General features: G+C 45.1%; 2 protein-coding genes across 7 annotated transcripts in view; one reads left to right on the top strand and one right to left on the bottom strand.

Annotated features, from left to right (window-relative positions):
- The window catches only part of Snrk (SNF related kinase), an 85,140-nt gene that overhangs the window by 43,573 nt on the left and 22,269 nt on the right, over window positions 1-19,298 (bottom strand). Inside the window, exons 1-2 of one of the 6 annotated variants that reach the window (XM_045740682.2) lie at window positions 5,533-5,581; window positions 552-789 (exon numbers count right to left, since the gene is read on the bottom strand). The exons of 4 other annotated variants lie outside the window; for them this stretch is intronic. In XM_045740682.2, the coding sequence (XP_045596638.1) occupies window positions 552-630 (79 nt within the window). In that variant the 5' untranslated portion in view covers window positions 631-789; window positions 5,533-5,581. Of the gene's footprint in view, window positions 1-551; window positions 790-5,532; window positions 5,582-19,298 lie in introns of those variants that run through there. One more of the 6 variants, XM_045740681.2, reaches the window with a different exon arrangement.
- LOC138364337 (antifreeze protein Maxi-like) lies at window positions 782-1,333 on the top strand. Its single transcript, XM_069323942.1, has one exon. It carries the CDS (start codon window positions 782-784, stop codon window positions 1,331-1,333), a length of 552 nt encoding a protein of 183 aa, XP_069180043.1.

The following is a 19,298-nucleotide window of genomic DNA, read 5'->3' as shown; positions in this document are numbered from 1 at the left end:
CAGATATTACAACAAACCCCACACATTTTGATATGGATTTTTTTCTTGGATATTGACAATTTTTTAATGCACTCAGACCCAGGGCCTGAGTTTTGAATGTGTTACATATAAAGTACAAAATATCCTTAGCTGCTGGGAACACTGCAGTCTGACCAATGTGCTGACATAAATCATCACACTATCATCCCAGGCATGACATTTGTCAACCTATTACACAATGAAGTCACACTTTAATGGCATATATGTATGAGCAAATGTTTGGAGCAAGACGGCAGGATGGAACCCGTCTCCGTATGTTGAGGCGTGCGTGCGTCTGGGGTAACCCAGGACGTTGGTTCTATTCCGGCAACCTCTTACAAACATTTTGTAAACATATTGTTTGTAACTGGCTTGAGATGAGAAAAAAAAAACAGCTTGGCTTATTAGGAGTAACAAAATAAAGGGTGTAGATGAAGAACAACCTTGGGGGGTGGGGGTGAAAGAGGGAAGAGGATGAAGAGTGAGTATAAGTGAGAGGATGGAGGTGTGACGCAAGCTGGCGCTGTACGTACCTGGTCTGGGACTAGTGTAGGTGGTGGTGGGGGTGGCGGAGGGCGCAGCCACAACACCCCTCTTCTTCTCCCGCCTCATCCTGAGGGGTCGCTCTCCACCACCTGCCCAGATCCTTCTTCCAAGGGCAACGACTCCCCCGTCTTCTGCGCCTATTTCGGCGGGTTTCCCTTCGATATGTTATTTTGACACAGTTTTTTCTCATATTGCATCGAGCCGCAAGTATCACATTATGGAGACCTGTGTTGCAGGTGGGTTTAGGAGTGAGGGAAGCGAGTGCCTGACGCAGGGGGCAATACCTGTAGCTAATATCAGGTGTCACACCCGGGATTACTCTCCACACGCCTCCACACTCGCCGCCCTCGCCATCACTGATATCTCCATCACCGCCCTCGCCATCACTGCTATCGCCATCACCGCCTTCGCCATCACTGCTATCTCCATCACCGCCCTCGCCATCACTGCTATCGCCATAACCGCCCTCGCCATCACTGCTATCTCCATCACCGCCCTCGCCATCACTGCTATCTCCATCACCGCCCTCGCCATCACTGCTATCTCCATCACTGCTATCTCCATCACCGCCCTCGCCATCACTGCTATCTCCATCACCGCCCTCGCCATCACTGCTATCTCCATCACCGCCCTCGCCATCACTGCTATCTCCATCACCGCCCTCGCCATCACTGCTATCTCCATCACCGCCCTCGCCATCACTGCTATCTCCATCACCGCCCTCGCCATCACTGCTATCTCCATCACCGCCCTCGCCATACCTGCTTGATGGGGTTCTGGAAGTTCTTCTCCCCAAGCCCGGCCCGGGGCCAGGCTTGACTTCTGAGAACTTGGTCCACCAGGCTGTTCCTTGGAGCCCCCCGCACGCCCATATATATCCACCACAGCCCGGTTGGTCCGGCACTTCTTGAAGAAAACAATCTAGTTTTCTCAAGATGTTCACGGTTGTTCCGGCAATATTTCTTATGCTCGCTGGTTGAACGTTGAACAACCGTGGACCTCTGAACAACCACGTTGAACAACCGTGGACCTTTGATGTTTATACAGTGCTCTCTGATTGTGCCTATGGCACCTCTGCTCTTCACTGGTTCTATTCTGCATTTTCTTCCATATCGTTCACTCCAGTACGTTGTTATTTTACTGTGTAAATTTGGGACCTGGCCCTCCAGTATTTTCCATGTGTATATTATTTGATATCTCTCGTCTCCTTTCTAGTGAGTACATTTGGAGAACTTTGAGATGATCTCAATAATTTAGGGGCCTTATCGCGTCTATGCGTGCCGTGCATGTTCTCTGTATTCCCTCTATTTCAGCAATCTCTCCTGCTCTGAAGGTGGAAGTGAGTACTGAGCAGTACTCAAGACGGGACAACACAAACGATTTGAAGAGTACAACCATTGTGATGGAATCACTGCCCTCACCATCACCGCCATCATATAAATGACCAGATATAAATCCCTGCAGTTTAAAGACCAACTAATGAACATATATTCTAGTTTAGAAAAGCCTCACAAGCACAGGCCCTATTATCATTTTGCTCGGTAGCCTCAATTTACAGCACCTAGGAAAATGTTGCTAATACCAATATATCCGAGTGAATCCCAGGAAGCAGTCTCAATGAACAGTCACATACAAATGACTTCATATGGATGTATAAGAGATTTTCCTGAAACCAGCATTTAAATAGTGGAACCATCTAGAAAATTGAACACAATACACCTTATTTTCACAATGATGAACTGGTTAGAAACAATGATTAAAAATACATGTTAAACTATTTAGATCACAACTAGATCGAAGACCATACAAGCATGGGAAATAGATCTGCACAGCAGTATTACATTCAAGAGCAGACAAATTCACCAAATGTAATTTTAATAATAAAGATTAACTTGGAACTAATAAATCAACACCTCACATAAATAAGCTGGGGAGAACAGCTAGATAACACAACCCAAAATTAGTGCTTCGAGAAAATAGATAAAGTAATACTAGAAATAAGCTCAAGCCACATATCCCTAAAGAGAAAAAGATGCAAATTACAATGAGAACCGCAGTTTTTCAATGGATAAAGAAAACAAATTGAACAACTTGAACGTCCCACTCTATCCAAAGAACGGCAAGGAAGGCTATGTAGAGAATTAGAAACCATCTAGCTAAAGCTGCAAGAATCATACAAATTTTAGGAAAGGTTAAGAGAGTAAAATGTCATCAGTGAAACGAAGACGAACCGAAAATACTGTTTCTCCTTTACGAAGTCGAAAACAAGAACTACATCCAGCACAGGACCATCGCGCAAGGAAGATGGAACTTTCGCAGATGACAAAAAAGAAACGAGTGAAATACTGAAGATAGAGTGCGATTCTGCTTTTCATCAAACCCCTCAATACACTGTTGATCGAAAATCCAAACAAATATTTTATGAATGTGACACCAACATGGAACCTAACTTAACATGTCATCTTAACCCCCACTGGAGTTTGAAGTAGCCATGAACAGCATGCTCACGCACGCCACACCAGGCCCAGAGTCCTGAAATACTGTATTTATCAAGAATTGGGGAGAAAAAATACCATAGGCTCTATACATCATTTTGAGACGAAGCCTAGATTCTGGTGTCATTTCCAACACACTTAAAGCAGAGGAGATCGCGCCACTTCACATAAGAGGCAATAAAGCAGATGCAAAAAAAATAATAGACCGATATCAGTAACATCACACACAAAAATCTTTGAAAGAATGCTAAGAAGTAGGATCACAAAAGACATGATATGACAACATGTACATAACCCTAGACAACACGGGTTCAGAGAGGGTCGCTTCTGCCTCACAGTTGCTAGACTATGATATGCCTCGCATGCCTGGTTGAAGAGGCATGGAAGACAAGAAAATTACTTATGTAATATACACAGATTTCGCGAAAGCTTGCGACAAATATGACCATGGTCGGGAAGGAGCCGGTCGGCCGAGCGGACAGCACGCTGGACTTGTGATCTTGTGGTCCTGGGTTCGATCCCAGGCGCCGGCGAGAAACATTGGGCAGAGTTTCTTTCACCCTATGGCCCTGTTACCTAGCAGTAAAATAGGTACCTGGGAGTTAGACAGCTGCTACGGGCTGCTTCCTGGGGGTGGAGGCCTGGTCGAGGGCCGGGCCGTCGGGACACTAAAAAGCCCCGAAATCATCTCAAAATAACCTCAAGATGGTGTTATTGCACATAAAATGCGCACAGAGTAATTACTGGCAAAACAGGAATATGGAACTTTATTTTTTTATGGAACAGAACCCAAAGAGTAATAGTCAACAAAGTAAAATTTGAATCATCCACCGTGGAAAGTTCTGTTCCAGTATAAACTTTTGCCATTCTCATATCTGATATTCTGTAGACAATGACACAAACTATAGTACCGTATTATCCTCAACAGATTACACTAGGATTTTTATGAGTAGACAATAGAGGGTATACAGCAAACCTTCAATCTGACGAGGATGTACAAAACTAACATTTATGTATAAAGTATTTCAATTCGATACTATTCTTTCAATGTGCTACAGAAATCAACATTGCATTATATTTAACGAAGGCAAGTTCCAGTTCCTACACGATGGAAAAAAATATCATAACTGAAACCACGTACAAAAAACAGTCAAAGCACATAACACATTAGCCCCATGTTCCGTGAGCGATGTGGTCTACGATCGTATCCTGGCTAGGGAGGAGTGACCATGCCGCAATCCTTAACTGGTCGCCTCTGTTCACAAAGCAGTGATTGAGTACCTATTGTTAACCAATTGGCCTCGTATCCCAGGGAAAACTCATGCGTCAGGCTTACTATGAGCTATGGGAAGGAAAAGCTCTGAGGCTGTTAACAGGAGTCAGCAGTCGTCTGTTCCTGTACCCACAGAAAGATTGGGAGTAATCATGTCAAACGATCTTATTTTATAGACTGCGATAAGGTAGCTGTCATATCTGCAGAACAAAAATACAGGTTGGATAACAAGAACCTTTTAAGCAAGAGATGCCTGACCAATGAGGGTACTTTCCGATACTAGTGCTATTCAGGTTGGAATGTTACTGCATACTATCACCCCTATTCCAAGCTGGAGAAATTGCTGGCCTGGAGAACCTCCAGAGATATTTTACTGCCGAATTCATTCAATAAAATATCCAAATTATTGAGAACGTTCAAAACTTCAAAATCTGTATTCTCTGACATACATAATGATTTACACTTGGGAAAATATTAAAGGGGCTGGTTCCAAATTGGCTGAGTAAACTAACTCCTTACAAGACCAGGAAACATGGCAGGACGTGCAAAATAACCCCAATGAAAAGGCCACAGAGGTTGCCGAAGCTTTTGTTCTGTTATAACGACATGTACAGCACGTGCAGAGTTTGACCACACATTTCACACCATCGCTACTACAAACAAACTTTGCTTCCAGACGGATTATGACCTTAACTCTCACGATATCCAGACTTATTCCTTCCATGGGTCAACGGGCAATCCGGGTGATGGGCACTACAGTCACCACACACTGTGACTGGTCCTACAGTCACCACACACTGTGACTGGTCCTACAGTCACCACACACTGTGACTGGTCCTACAGTCACCACACACTGTGACTGGTCCTACAGTCACCACACACTGTGACTGGTCCTACAGTCACCACACACTGTGACTGGTTCTACAGTCACCACACACCGTGACTGGTCCTACAGTCACCACACACTGTGACTGGTCCTACAGTCACCACACACTGTGACTGGTCCTACAGTCACCACACACTGTGACTGGTCCTACAGTCACCACACACCGTGACTGGTCCTACAGTCACCACACACTGTGACTGGTCCTACAGTCACCACACACTGTGACTGGCCCTACAGTCACCACACACTGTGACTGGTCCTACAGTCACCACACACCGTGACCGCCGGCAGTGACCACCATGATGGTCACTCACCAAGAGGGACTGGTGAGCGACCGCCTCGAGCGGCGGCCATGGAGTAACTGACTGAGGGAGGAGGCCAGGGCGGTGGCGGCAGCACAGTGAGGGGAGAAGACGGTGAGGGGAGAAGAGGGTGAGGCCACACGGTGAGGGGAAATGTGAGTGATGCGAGTTTACGGTAAGGTGGGAAGGGAGAAGAGAGATGATGGATGGGAGGGGACGAGAACAGGTCAGGGATAGGGAGAGGACAGGGATGGGAGGGCAAAGTGGGAGGGGATAGGAGAGATGAGGTATGGGTGGGAATAAGAGGGGACGGGGCACACGAGGGGACGGGAATGTGAGGAGGAAGGTGCCAACTGATCCTTGCAGCACCAGCCACAGGGGCGGCAGGGGAGGGGGAGGGGAGGGCACAATGCCAAAATTGTCCAACAACGCAACAAAACCTTATATACCTTGACCTAAATTCCTAGGAAAAAAGATAAGGTGTATATATATATATATATATATATATATATATATATATATATATATATATATATATATATATATATATATACATACACATATACATACACACACACACACACACACACACACCACATATACTTGGGTTATCAATAGTTAGTGTGTTTAATGGCTCGCTGAAAACAGAGTCGTACTGCTTCCTCAGTAACTCGCACATTTCTCTGTTGTCATCGGTGAAAGTTCCATCTCCCTTTCGCAGGGGCCCGATACTAGATGTGGTTTTTGATCTTGATTTTGCATAGGAGAAAAATAATTTGGAGTTCTCTTTATTTCACTGATGGCCTTTTGCTCCATTTGCCTCTCCTGGGTTTTGTATGATTACTGTAGCTTTAGCTCAACTGCTTACAGTTTTCTACCTAACCTTCTTCGCCGTTCTTGAGATAGAGTGCGACTCTCAAGTTGTTCCGCGATTCGTTTTCTTCGCCTATAGAGGAACGACGTTCCCTTCCAATCTGCATCTTTTCTTCTTTTTTTCTTAGGGGTATGCAGTTTGAGCATATTTCTAGTGCTACTGAGCTTATTTTTTCCAGGCAATGCTTCAGGTTTGCATTTTCTAGTTGTTCTTCCCAGTTTATTTCTGTGAAATCTTATTTTCTTATTGAAAACTTAAAAACATTAAACTTATTGAAAGTTTATTTTCTCCCACTTAATCTGTTTACTATTGAAGTTGAATTTGCTGAAATCTCCTCCACCGGGAATCGGGACTGGGTTTGAAGATCTATTCCTCATACTTGTCAGAACTTCACTTTAGTTGTGATATGAGTAGCAGGTATTTGTAATCATTATGTTCCTGATCAGTTCATCATTATTGGTGAAAATAAGGTCCAGCGTGTTCTCCTTCCTAGTTGGTTCTACTATTTGCTGGTTTAAGGCAAACCTGTCGCACATCCGAAGCAGGTCATTTGCCTGTTCATTTAGGCTACTTCCTGGTATTCTTTCTGATATTACTGTATTAGCCAGGTGCTTCCATTTCAGGTGCCGTAGGTTGAAGTCCCCCAAGCAGGATGATGTTCGGGGCTGGATTTGTGAGGTTTTCCAAGCAGTGTTCTATTTTCATTAGTTGATCTTTAAACTGCTGAGGGTTAGCCTCCGGTGACTTATATACAAGGACAATAACTACATTTAGGATCTCTATTTTGATTATCAGCACTTCCACCATATTATTTGAGGTGTTTAGCAGCTCAGTACAGATGAGCGTGTCTTTGATGTAGAGGCTGACCCCACCCTGTAGCCGGTGTTTCCTCTCACATCTGAAAAGATTGTACTCTGAGATCCATATTTCACCATCATGGTAGTCTTTGGTGTGAGTTTCCGTTAGGGCAGCAAACACTGCATTTGCCTCATGTAGGAGGCCATCTATGAGGTGCACTTGGTCACATTTGGGTGCTTTTATACCGTGAATGTTGGCAAATAAAAATGACATTATGTTTTGTGGAAGTGCTGGATGCTTTACTTAAGTGTTAATATCTGAGGCTCTGGTAAGGAGGCCACTGTGTTTGCATCTCTCCAGCATTTGACCGAGTTGGTGGAAGAGTCTGGATATTTTTAGCCATTCTTCTCCTCCGCTTGCTAAAAAAAATCATCCTGGTAAGTAGTGTTGTGGCTGCTTTCCTCGAGGAGGTTTGTCGGTCTTATTCGTCTGGTACCTCTTATATGAAAGGCTGGACATTCCATGTTGAAGCATTCCTTCCTATCTAAGGAGTAGTAGGTGACAAAAGTGAGACCCAAGTCAGGCCTCACAGCACATAAGTACACCGCGTGGCCTAATTTCCCTCACCTTCATTATGACGTCTCAAGACTCATCACTTAGTCAATGCAAACTGCCGTCATTCAATATCTGCATCCAGGCCCATGACATCACTCGTCACCACAGAACCAGAGCGAGAAGAAATGAGAGACATGTAAGAGCAGAGATGAAGGGAGGAAGATACAAGGGCAGAGATGAAGGGAGGAAGATACAAGGGCAGAGATGAAGGGAGGAAGATACAAGGGCAGAGATGAAGGGAGGAAGATACAAGGGCAGAGATGAAGGGAGGAAGATACAAGGGCAGAGATGAAGGGAGGAAGATACAAGGGCAGAGATGAAGGGAGGAAGATACAAGGGCAGAGATGAAGGAACACACACAAGAGTGGAAATTATACTTACACAAGAAGGATTACATTGGAAGAGAAGAAAGTAGGCGTGACAGTGTGGGAGAGGAGACAGTAGGTGTCACAATGGGAGAGTAGAGACTAGGTGTCAATGGGAGAGTAGAGACTAGGTGTCAATGGGAGAGGTACAATATACAAAAGAAGTCGAATCGGTTGCACTTAAGAGTACTTGTTGCATCCCATCTTTTCAACGGACTCTTGTACACATTCTGTTATGTCTCTTGGTCTCGTAGAAATACATCCGTGAACACACGTGGAAACAGTCCACGAGATATTTGTCCTGTGTAAATTATGATGCACCTGCGCTCCAGGAAGTACAACTTGTGAGATTTTTAGAAGTCCGAATAATTCAGGTACTTCATTGAATTGAATCGGGTGTTCCCTAGGTCTACCTACTTTGTGTGCACCTCCTGGAGGTTCCGGGAATCAATGGCCCCACGGCCCTGTCTCCGACCAGGTCTCCCGGTTGGTCGTCTGGTCAACCACGCTGTTAGACGCGGCTGCTCACTGCCTGACGTATGAATCGCAGCCTGGTTGATCAGGTATACTTTGGAGATGTTTGTCGAGTTCTCCCTTGAACACCGTGAGAGTCCTGCCAGTTATGCCCCTTACGTCTAGTGGGAGTGTTAAAAAGTCTTGGGCCCTTGATGTTAATAGTTGTCCCTCGGCGTACTATTGCACTTCTGATTTTCATTGGGGCAACTTTCTACATCCTGTCATGAGATATAATCTCCATGTTCAGATTTGGAACCAGTCCCTCTAATATTTTCCATGTGCAGATTATTATGTATCTCTCTCATCGGCGCTCTAGAGAATACAGATTTAGAACTTTCAATCGGTCTCAATAATTTAGATGACTTATAGATTGAATTCTAGTGGTAGGTCTGCAACTTCTCCAGCTTTGATTGAGGCAGTTAATGTGTAACAATATTTCACTCATCAAATGTACCGGATATTTGTGTATTAATAACTAAAAAAAAATTTGAAGCTCTTATTTGAAAAGTTGAGGTTAACCAATGTGTAATTTATCTTGCCGCTGTGAGGTCTACGGTGTCTTTATGGTTGCTACTCTGAGAAAAGTGTCGTGTCATGTAGGCAGTATGCCGAGACAAGAAGCCCATGAGTCAGGGCAGAGAAAGGAAGGGTGACACAAGTCCCTCAACTCCTGTATCTAAAAACAAATCAGAGACGTCAGAGGAGCGTGTGCGCGCATACACACTTAAACGCCACAAGCACTACAAATAAGTCCAAAAAGAGATGCGGCTAGACAAGCACCGAGCGAGAGGCCAAGAGCCAGCACCTGTAACAAGTCAAGATAAAATACCCTTGACTCTCGCCTTGAAGAGTCACAAGAGTCAAGGGTATTTTATCTTGCTCCTCCAAGCCAAGCTTCGCCAATACCAAGAAGACATTGCTTTATCCCTACCCCTCAACCCACGTATCCCATGCTATCCTGTCCTCCTGGTTACCTTCCTCTTCTCCGTTCATCCCCCTCACAAACCAACAGCACCCTAACTCGCTGACCTAACCTAAATTACCACCTACACTCCTCAACCCGGAACAAGGAACATAGGTGGTTGTCTTCAAGAAGCATTTAGATAAGTGCCTGCAAGAAGTACCGGACTAACCAGGTTGTAGTGGATACGTGCTCCTGTCGACCGCTCCAAGCAACATCCTATTGGACTAAGTTAAACTAAAACCAAATTAAAACCACCATGAAATGATGGGTTTTGGTTTGAGAAATACTAAATTTTTTAGTTGTTCGTGGTTCTCGCTGCAGTAATAGTTGTAGTTTATACTTGCTTGATGGGGTTCTGGGAGTTGTTCTACTCCCCGAGCCCGGCCGGTCCCACATACCCACCACAGCCCGCTTGGTCCGGCACTCCTTGGAGAAAACTATCTAGTTTTCTCTTGACGATGTCCAAGAGAAAACAAGTTTAACTCGTCATTCCACGGCGTTCCGTTAGGTTTCCACGTAAGGTTCACTATGTCGCTAATGAAGCACTACCTATACTTGTAGAAGCAGATCAATGGTTGTGGGGATCAATGGTCCCCGGCCCTGTCTCCAACCAGGCCTCCAGGTTGGTCGTCTGGCCAACAAGGCTGTTGGGCACGGCTGTTCGCACTCTGACGTGTGAATCACAGCCTGGATGATCAGGTATTCATTGAAGGTGATTGTCGAGTTCTCTCTTGAACAGTGAGAGGCTGGCCAGTTATGCCCCTTAAGTGTAGCGGGAGAGTGTTGAAATGTCTGGGGCCCTTGATGTTGAAAGTTCTCCCTCAGCGTACCTATTGCATCTCAGCTGTTTAGTGGGGCTATTATGCACATCCTGCCATGCCTACTGTTTACACGTGATGTTCAAATTTGTGTTCCGTGTTCAGATTAGGAACCAGTCCCTCTAATATTGTCCACATGTATTTAATATTATTATGTATTTCTCTCACCTGTGCTCTAGAGAATACAGATTTAGAACTTTTAATCGGTCCCAATAATTAAGATGACTTAGAGGATTCTAGTGGTAAAGACTTTGCTCGCTCTCTAGGTCAGCCATTTCTCCGGCTCTGAATAGGGCTGTTATTGTGCAACACACGGCACAGTATTTTTGGGAAGACTGTGGTTTACAAAAACACAGTGAACAAGAACTGTGGTTTATACGTCACAGCCAATAATGTGCATTAAGTCTCCACTGGTTATTAATATTAAGATTGAAAACGGAGATTTTATACGGCCTCTTGAAACAATTCATCTTTTTACTTCTGAAGTGCCTTTTTCTAAATATTGAAAAAAATAGTTCGTTCATGCTGTAATTTGCTTCGCTAAACAAATTTTCGGGTTTAGTTCGTTTGGTCATTGTGAGTGTAACATTTTACCACTGCCACTCCCAGGATGGGGTATGGGGTCCACTACCACTCACAGGATGGGGTATGGGGTCCACTACCACTCACAGGACGGGGTATGGGGTCCACTACCACTCACAGGACGGGGTATGGGGTCCACAACCACTCACAGGATGGGGTATGGGGTCCACTACCACTCACAGGATGGGGTATGGGGTCCACTACCACTCACAGGACGGGGTATGGGGTCCACTACCACTCACAGGACGGGGTATGGGGTCCACAACCACTCACAGGATGGGGTATGGGGTCCACTACCACTCACAGGATGGGGTATGGGATCCACTACCACTCACAGGATGGGGTATGGGGTTCACTACCACTCACAGGATGGGGGTATGGGGTCCACTACCACTCACAGGATGGGGTATGGGGTCCACAACCACTCACAGGATGGGGTATGGGGTCCACTACCACTCACAGGATGTGTCTGGGGGTCCACTACCAAGCACAGGATAGATATGGGGTCCCATAAATGAACTAAAATGGTTTTAAATTGGTGTGAGAGAAACAAACAAGCCGCGTGTGCTTGATGTAATAGTAGGAGGAGGCTAGTGAGGTGCATAGAGCATGTTACAGGAGCTTGGACTATGGCTCCGTGTCGGACATTCCCTGGCACCACCCAGGGCACTCTAGCATGGCATCTCTCCAACTCTACACCATGAATGAAGTCTCGACGAAGATGGAGGAATCGTATCCTAGTACATGTTTATTTTTGTTCACATTACCCTCACCGCCCATCTCCTGGCTCCACCTCACGGGCCCCACCACGTGGGCTCATACCTGGAGAGGGTTTCCAGAGTTGTTCTACTCCCGAGCCCGCCATGAGCTGTATAGTATTTAATGAAGATAAGTTCCAGCTTCTGCGTTACGGAAAAAAATGAAAATATAAAAACGGAAACCACGTACAAAACGCAATCAAACCATACTATAGAACGACGAAAAAGCAATGCAAAGGATTTGGGTGTACTCATGTCGGAAGACCTTACCTTTAAAGATCACAATAAAGTAGCCGTCACAACTGCAAGAAAAATGACAGGTTGGATAACAAGAACCTTTCAAACTAGAGATGCTATACCAATGATGATAATCTTCAAGACGCTAGTGCTCTCTAGAGTGGAATACTGCTGCACAATGACATCCCCTTTCAAAGCTGGAGAAATTGTTGACTTGGAGAGCATGCAGAGATCCTTTACTGCTAGAATTCCCTCAGTAAAATATTTAAACTATTGGGACCGACTAAAATGCCTAATTCAGTATTTTCTTGAGCGCAAGCGGGGAGATACATAATAATTAGCACGTTGAAAATATTAGAGGGGCTGGTCCCAAACCTGCACACAGAAATAACGCCACATGAGACCAGAAGGCATGGCAGGATGTGCAGAATAATCCCCCTCCCCCCGTTCAAAAGCAGAGGTGCAATAAGTACCCTATCAACATCAGAGGCCCGAGACTGTTCAACACGCTTCCACTACACATAAGGGGCATAACTGGCCGACCCCTCACAGTGTTCAAGAGAGAACTGGATAAAACACCTCCAAAGGATACCTGATCAACCAGGCTGTGATTCATACGTAAGGCTGCGAGCAGCCGCGTCCACAGCCTGGTTGACCAGTCCAACAGCCTCGTTAACCAATCCAACAGCCTGGTCAACCAGTCCAGCAACCAGGAGGCCTGCTTGGGGACCGGGCCGCGGGACACCGAGCCCCGAAATCCTCGCAAGGTAACCGCAAGGTATGGAGTGATATCTGGTTGATGGGGTTCTGAGAGTTCTTCTACTCCCCAAGCCCGGCCCGAGGCCAGGCTTGATTTGTGAGACTTTGGTCCACCAGGCTGTTGCTTGGAGCGGCCCGCAGGCCCACATACCCATCACAGCCCGGTTGGTCCAGCACTCCTTGGAGGACACAATCTAGTTTCCTCTTGAAGATGTCCACGGTTGTCCCGGCAATATTTCTTGTGCTCGCTGAAATATGAAATAGCCCACAATATGAGGTCAGTAGGAATAACAGGTAACGTAGGGTGTTGGGTATTAAATTTTCTGTTAAACGGAATGCAAAGAGTAACGGTCGTTCAAATAAAATTGAGTTCAAGCAGAGTTAAATGTTCTGTATCTCGGGGGCACAGTCCTTCCACCACCACTTTTTCTCATATCAGATTTAGACAAAAATACAAGTCACAGCTTCCTGCCATCCTTCGCAGATGACAGGACATGCAGAATAGAACCAGTGAAGAACAGAGGTGCCATAAGAACAATCAGAGAACACTGTATGAACATCATAGGTCCAATGTTGTTCAACATCCTCCCATCAATATAAGAAATATTTCCAGAACAAAAGTAGACGTCTTGAAGAGATATGCGGATAGTTTTCTTCAATAAGTGCCGGACCAACCAGGCTATAGTGGATATGTGAGCCTGCGAGCCACTCCAAGCAACAACCTATTAGACCTAGCTCTCAAGTCTGGCCCTGGGGCTGGGGCTGGGCTTGGAGAGTAGAACAACTCCCAGAACCCCATCCCTTGTTCTCACACACCTCCCTCCTCTCAAACCCTTCTTCCCACATACCTGCCTCCCCTTGCACCCTTCTTCTCAAATATCTGCCTCCCCCTCACACCGGCCTCCCCTCACACCGGCCTCCCCTCACAGCCTCTCGTGGTGTAGGAGCCGCTCGTCAATAGTGTTATGGAGGGAGGGCATGGTGGGTTGTGCGCCCGCTGGCCGGCCCCCTCACAATGCTCACCACCCACCCCAAGAATAGCTCGCCATGAACTCCGTAGGTCATGCGCCTCCCTCTCTTCCTCCTTCATCTCATCTGCCTCCTCTACTGCCACTGCCTCCCCACATCTTGCTTAAATTCTTACTCCCTTCTTTTTATCTTCAATACTTCTTTATTTTCTTCCTCTGCCGGACCTTCTTCAGAGTGAAGCGTTAGCGACAAATTGGCAGAAAAAACAAAAAGGGGTCGCTAAGAAGTCTATTTTCCTGGACCAAAACATAAGGGGTCTATTTTCCTGGACCAAAACATAAGGGGTCTATTTTCCTGCACCAAAACATAAGGGGTCTATTTTCCTGGGCCCAAAAAACAAAGAGGTCGCTAAGCCGTCAATCATACACCTGCCATGGACCTCTTGATGTTCAGTATCCTTTGATTGTGCCTATGGCACGTCTACCCTTCACTGACTATTCTGCATTTCCTTCCGTATCTTTCATTCCGGAACGTTGATATTATACTGTGCAAATTTGGGGCCTGGCCTTCCAGTACCTTCCATGTATATATTATTTAATATCTCTCTCTCGTGTCCTTTCCAGAGAGTACATTTTGAGAGGTTTTTGTTTTGAGACAGTCCTAACAGCCCCATTTAAAGCCGAAGAAATTGCCGACCTATATAGAGCGTGCAAAGATCCTTTACAGTTAGAATCCACTCAGTAAAGCATCTAAATTATTGGGACCGACTAAAAATTTAAAATCTGTCTTCTCTACAGTGCAGGCGAGAGATATATAATAATCGACATGTGGAAAATATTAGCGGGACTGGTTGCAAATCTGAACACGGAGATTACAACACATGAAACCAGCATGCATGGCAGGATGTGCAAAGCAGCCCCATTGAATAGCACCAGTGCAATAGATATGTATAGACATTAAAGGCCGAAGGATTTTCAGCATTCTCCTACTACACATAAAGGGCATAACTGACCGGCTTCTTACAGTGTTGAGCTCAATAGAGAACGTGACAAACACCTCCAAAGAACTCCTGGTCAACCAGGCTGTAACTCTCATCAGGCTGAGAGTAGCCGCATTCAATAGCCTGGTTGACCAGACGACCGAACAGGGAGGCCTGGTCAGAGACCAAAAGGGGAGGCCTGGTCAGATTTTTATTATTAACATCTTTATTGACAAAATGAATTACAATTTTGCCTAATCTGAGGATTTCAATTAAGCCTTATTAAAGTGAGGATAATGCTAGTATTCACTGTCACGCAGGACAGAGGGTCATACACAAGATAATAGGTCAGAGACCGCGAAGGTATATTCCCCTCTATTTCAGAATCTCTCTGGCTTTGAAAGGGGAGGGGAGCGAGTACCGAGCAGTACTCAAGCCCTGTCTTGATCTTGAAGATGGTAGGGTGTACACCAGTGTAAGCTGGCTTTTTATAGTTGAAGGTTTATGTCTAATATGTGGTGCTTCGGCTGTGTCTATGTAGACAAAGCCGAGATACTTCATGTCACTCATCCAACTATCGGCAGTATTTAAAATGCCAGATGCTGGAATGCTATATGTAACGGTTGATGAATGCTCAGAACAGATAAACAAAATAGAGAATAACCTCGATAATCTGTTAAGCCTAATTCCAGATATTATCTTCCTAGGAGACTTCAACCTGCCCAGTCTAAGATGGAGAATAGCAAACAATAATATTATACCAGGAAATCTATCTGGAAACAACCAACCACAGTCACAGAACTACTTAGATTCTGTAAAAAAAAAAAATTTTTCATCTAGTAGATAAGAGAGCCAACTAGGACCTAAAATATTCTAGATCTGATGTTGACCAACAATGAAGACATAATGAGGGACATTACAATGTCAAATATCACACACTCAGATCACAAGCTCCCTCAAGTACAAACTAACATCAATACTCGTAATAGGTGTTAACAAATGATCAAGCGAGAGGGCCATTTAATAATACCAATTTAAATTAAACGATAGTGCGAAAAAATATACATGTGACTTAAACATTCAATGTAAACTGTTCTAAGTAATAAACATTCCACGCGAGGAATAGAACAACTGACTGCCAAAGCATATAAAGTTTTCACGAGACATTATTTTGGAAAAAGTCAGAAAGAGGACCAGCTTAGAAAGAGAATGCAGAAGGAAAAAATAACGGAAATTGTTAAGCAGATACGACTATCTCTACAAAGAAAGAATAATTTAAATAGGGAAATTGAAGAAATAAAAGAGAGATCGAAGCAATCATTATCAGACTGAAGAAATACAATTAGAACAGAAAGCCATGGAAGAGATAAAGAAAAATCCAAAAAATTCATATATGCGAAATCGAAATGTAAAAATGTAAGTGAAGTAAGAAGAATGAGATAAGAAAAAGGTGTGAGAGTTAAGAGAGGTTGGAGATGACCCTTGTGCCTGATGGAGCAAGTCAGCACCTTTAACCATGTACACCAGCCCACCTCCGGTGGGGAGCCGGTCGGCCGAGCGGACAGCACGCGGGACTTGTGATCCTGTGGTCCTGGGTTCGATCCCAGGCGCCGGCGAGAAACAATAGGCAGAGTTTCTTTCACCCTATGCCCCTGTTACCTAGCAGTAAAATAGGTACCTGGGTGTTAGTCAGCTGTCACGGGCTGCTTCCTGGGGGTGGAGGCCTGGTCGAGGACCGGGCCGCGGGGACACTAAAAGCCCCGAAATCATCTCAAGATAACCTCAAGATAACCTCTCCACCACTACCAACACTACCTCCACCACTACCATCCACCAACACTACCTCCACCACTACCATCCACCAACACTACCGCCACCACTACCATCCACCAACACTACCTCCACCACTACCATCCACCAACACTACCTCCACCACTACCATCCACCAACACTACCTCCACCACTACCATCCACCAACACTACCGCCACCACTACCATCCACCAACACTACCTCCACCACTGGGCATCAGAAAATAACATGATGTTTAACAGTGATAAATTCCAGGTACTCAGGTACGGTAAAAATGAGGACCTTAAACATAATACAGAGTACAAAACACAATCAAATGTACCCATAGTAGGAAAACAGCATGTAAAGGATTTGGGAATAATAATGTCTGACGACCTAACGTTTAAGGAGCATAACCAAGCAAATATTGCGACAGCCAGAAAAATGATAGGATGGATTACGAGAACTTTCAAATCCAGGGATCCCATCACAATGGTTGTACTCTTCAAGTCACTTGTGTTGTCCCGTCTTGAGTACTGTTCAGTACTCACTTCCCCCTTCAGAGCAGGAGAGATTGCTGAAATAGAGGGAATACAGAGAACATATACGGCACGCATAGACGCAATAAAGCGCCTAAATTATTGGGATCGTCTCAAAGCCCTCCAAATGTACTCGCTAAAAAGAAGACGAGAGAGATATCAAATAATATACACCTGGAAGATACTGGAGGGCCAAGTACCAAATCTACACAGTAAAATAACAACGTACTGGAGTGAACGATATGGAAGAAAATGTAGAATAGAACCAGTGAAGAGCAGAGGTGCCATAGGCATAATCAGAGAACACTGTATAAACATCAGAGGTCCGCGGTTGTTCAACGTCCTCCCAGCAAGCATAAGAAATATTGCCGGAACAACCGTGGACATTTTCAAGAGGAAACTAGATTTATTCCTCCAAGGAGTGCCGGACCAACCGGGCTGTGGTGGGTATGTGGGCCTGCGGGCCGCTCCAAGCAACAGCCTGGTGGACCAAACTCTCACAAGTCAAGCCTGGCCTCGGGCCGGGCTTGGGGAGTAGAAGAACTCCCAGAACCCCATCAACCAGGTATCAACCAGGTAACTACCATCCACCAGCACTACCCTCACACTACCTCCACCACTACCATCCACCAACACTACCCTCACACTACCTCCACCACTACCATCCACCAACTACCTCCACCACTACCATCCACCAACACTACCCCTCACACTACCATCAACCAGCACTACCCTCACACTACCTCCACAACTTACACAAATACGCACACTATTTTCAACTCACCAATTTGCCAGAACCCTCCAACAAGAGTATATTTAACGAGAGGAAAGTGTTCTAAAGGTCGCCAAAAATTCCGGATTAAATTATCCAGTTCATCGCCTTGTTCAGGTAGTACTTATAAATACGATTAGGAGCCTCGTACATATATTGACGCAAAACATAATTATAAAGTTGATATCGGTACTATTGAATTTAGACAAACCGATCAAGTTTTTGCTTTACACACAAATATTTTATTTATTTTTTATTTACTCATATATACAAGAATAACATTGTCGTAGAGCCACTAGCACGCATAACCTTTTGGGCAGGTCCTTAATCCTATTGTTCCCTGCAATGCTACCCCGCAAATCGTTTAACAACCTGGTACCCATTTTACTGTTGGGTAAACAGGGGCTAGAGATTAGGATTGACGCCCAGTAAATCCTCCCGGCCAGGATACGAACCCAGGACAAAGCGCTCGCGAAACGCCAGACGAGCGTCTTACCACTATGCCACGGGGAATATAATGCCATTAAAAGCAAAACATATTAAATGAGAGACATTAAAGAGTTATACAATAACTCAAGTACTCGATAGAGATCAACGCTTGTATCAAATGACCCCAAGAAAGAAGAATCCATACCTTCCTCTTGGCAGTCGTCCAAGGTAACGCCGCACGGGATACAGCACGCACACGCACGCGCAAGCACACGCACGCACGAACACACACGCACGCACGCACGCGCACGCACACGCACACACGCACACGCACACGCACACGCACACGCGCACACACACACACACACACACACACACACACACACACACACACACACACACACACACACACACACACACACACACACACACGTCATTGCTGTAAACAACCGATAGCTGGAAAGGCGGGATCCAAGAGTCAATGCTCGATCCTGCAAGCACAAATAGGTGAGTACAAATAGGTGAGTACACACACACACACACACACTTAAGAAGCCATCAACAAACTGGAAAAGGTGCAAAGACATGCTACTAAGTGGCTCCCAGAACTGAAGAGCAAGAGCTACGAGGAGAGGTTAGAAGCATTAAATATGCCAAAACTAGAAGACAGAAGAAAAAGAGGTGATATGATCACTACATACAAAATAGTAACAGGAATTGATAAAATCGACAGGGAAGAGTTCCAGGCTATTTAACACAAGGGGCACACGCACAAGGGGACACAGGTGGAAACTGAGTGCCCAAATGAGCCACAGAGATATTAGAAAGAACTTTTTTAGTGTCAGAGTGGTTGACAAATGGAATGCATTAGGAAGTGATGTGGTGGAGGCTGACTCCATACACAGCTTCAAGTGTAGATATGATAGAGCCCAATAGGCTCAGGAATCTGTACACCTGTTGATTGACAGTTGAGAGGCGGGACCAAAGAGCCAGAGCTCAACCATAATTTCCATAG

This window comes from Procambarus clarkii, chromosome 13, assembly GCF_040958095.1.
Source record: "Procambarus clarkii isolate CNS0578487 chromosome 13, FALCON_Pclarkii_2.0, whole genome shotgun sequence".
NCBI classification, from domain to species: domain Eukaryota; kingdom Metazoa; phylum Arthropoda; class Malacostraca; order Decapoda; family Cambaridae; genus Procambarus; species Procambarus clarkii.
The sequence above is the reverse complement of the archived record's forward strand: the minus strand, read 5'-3'. Positions and strand labels throughout refer to the sequence as shown.

Coding starts and splice junctions, on each gene's coding strand:
- LOC138364337 (XM_069323942.1), top strand. CDS start 782: ATGGAGACCTGTGTTGCAGGTGGGTTTAGGAGTGAGGGAAGCGAGTGC.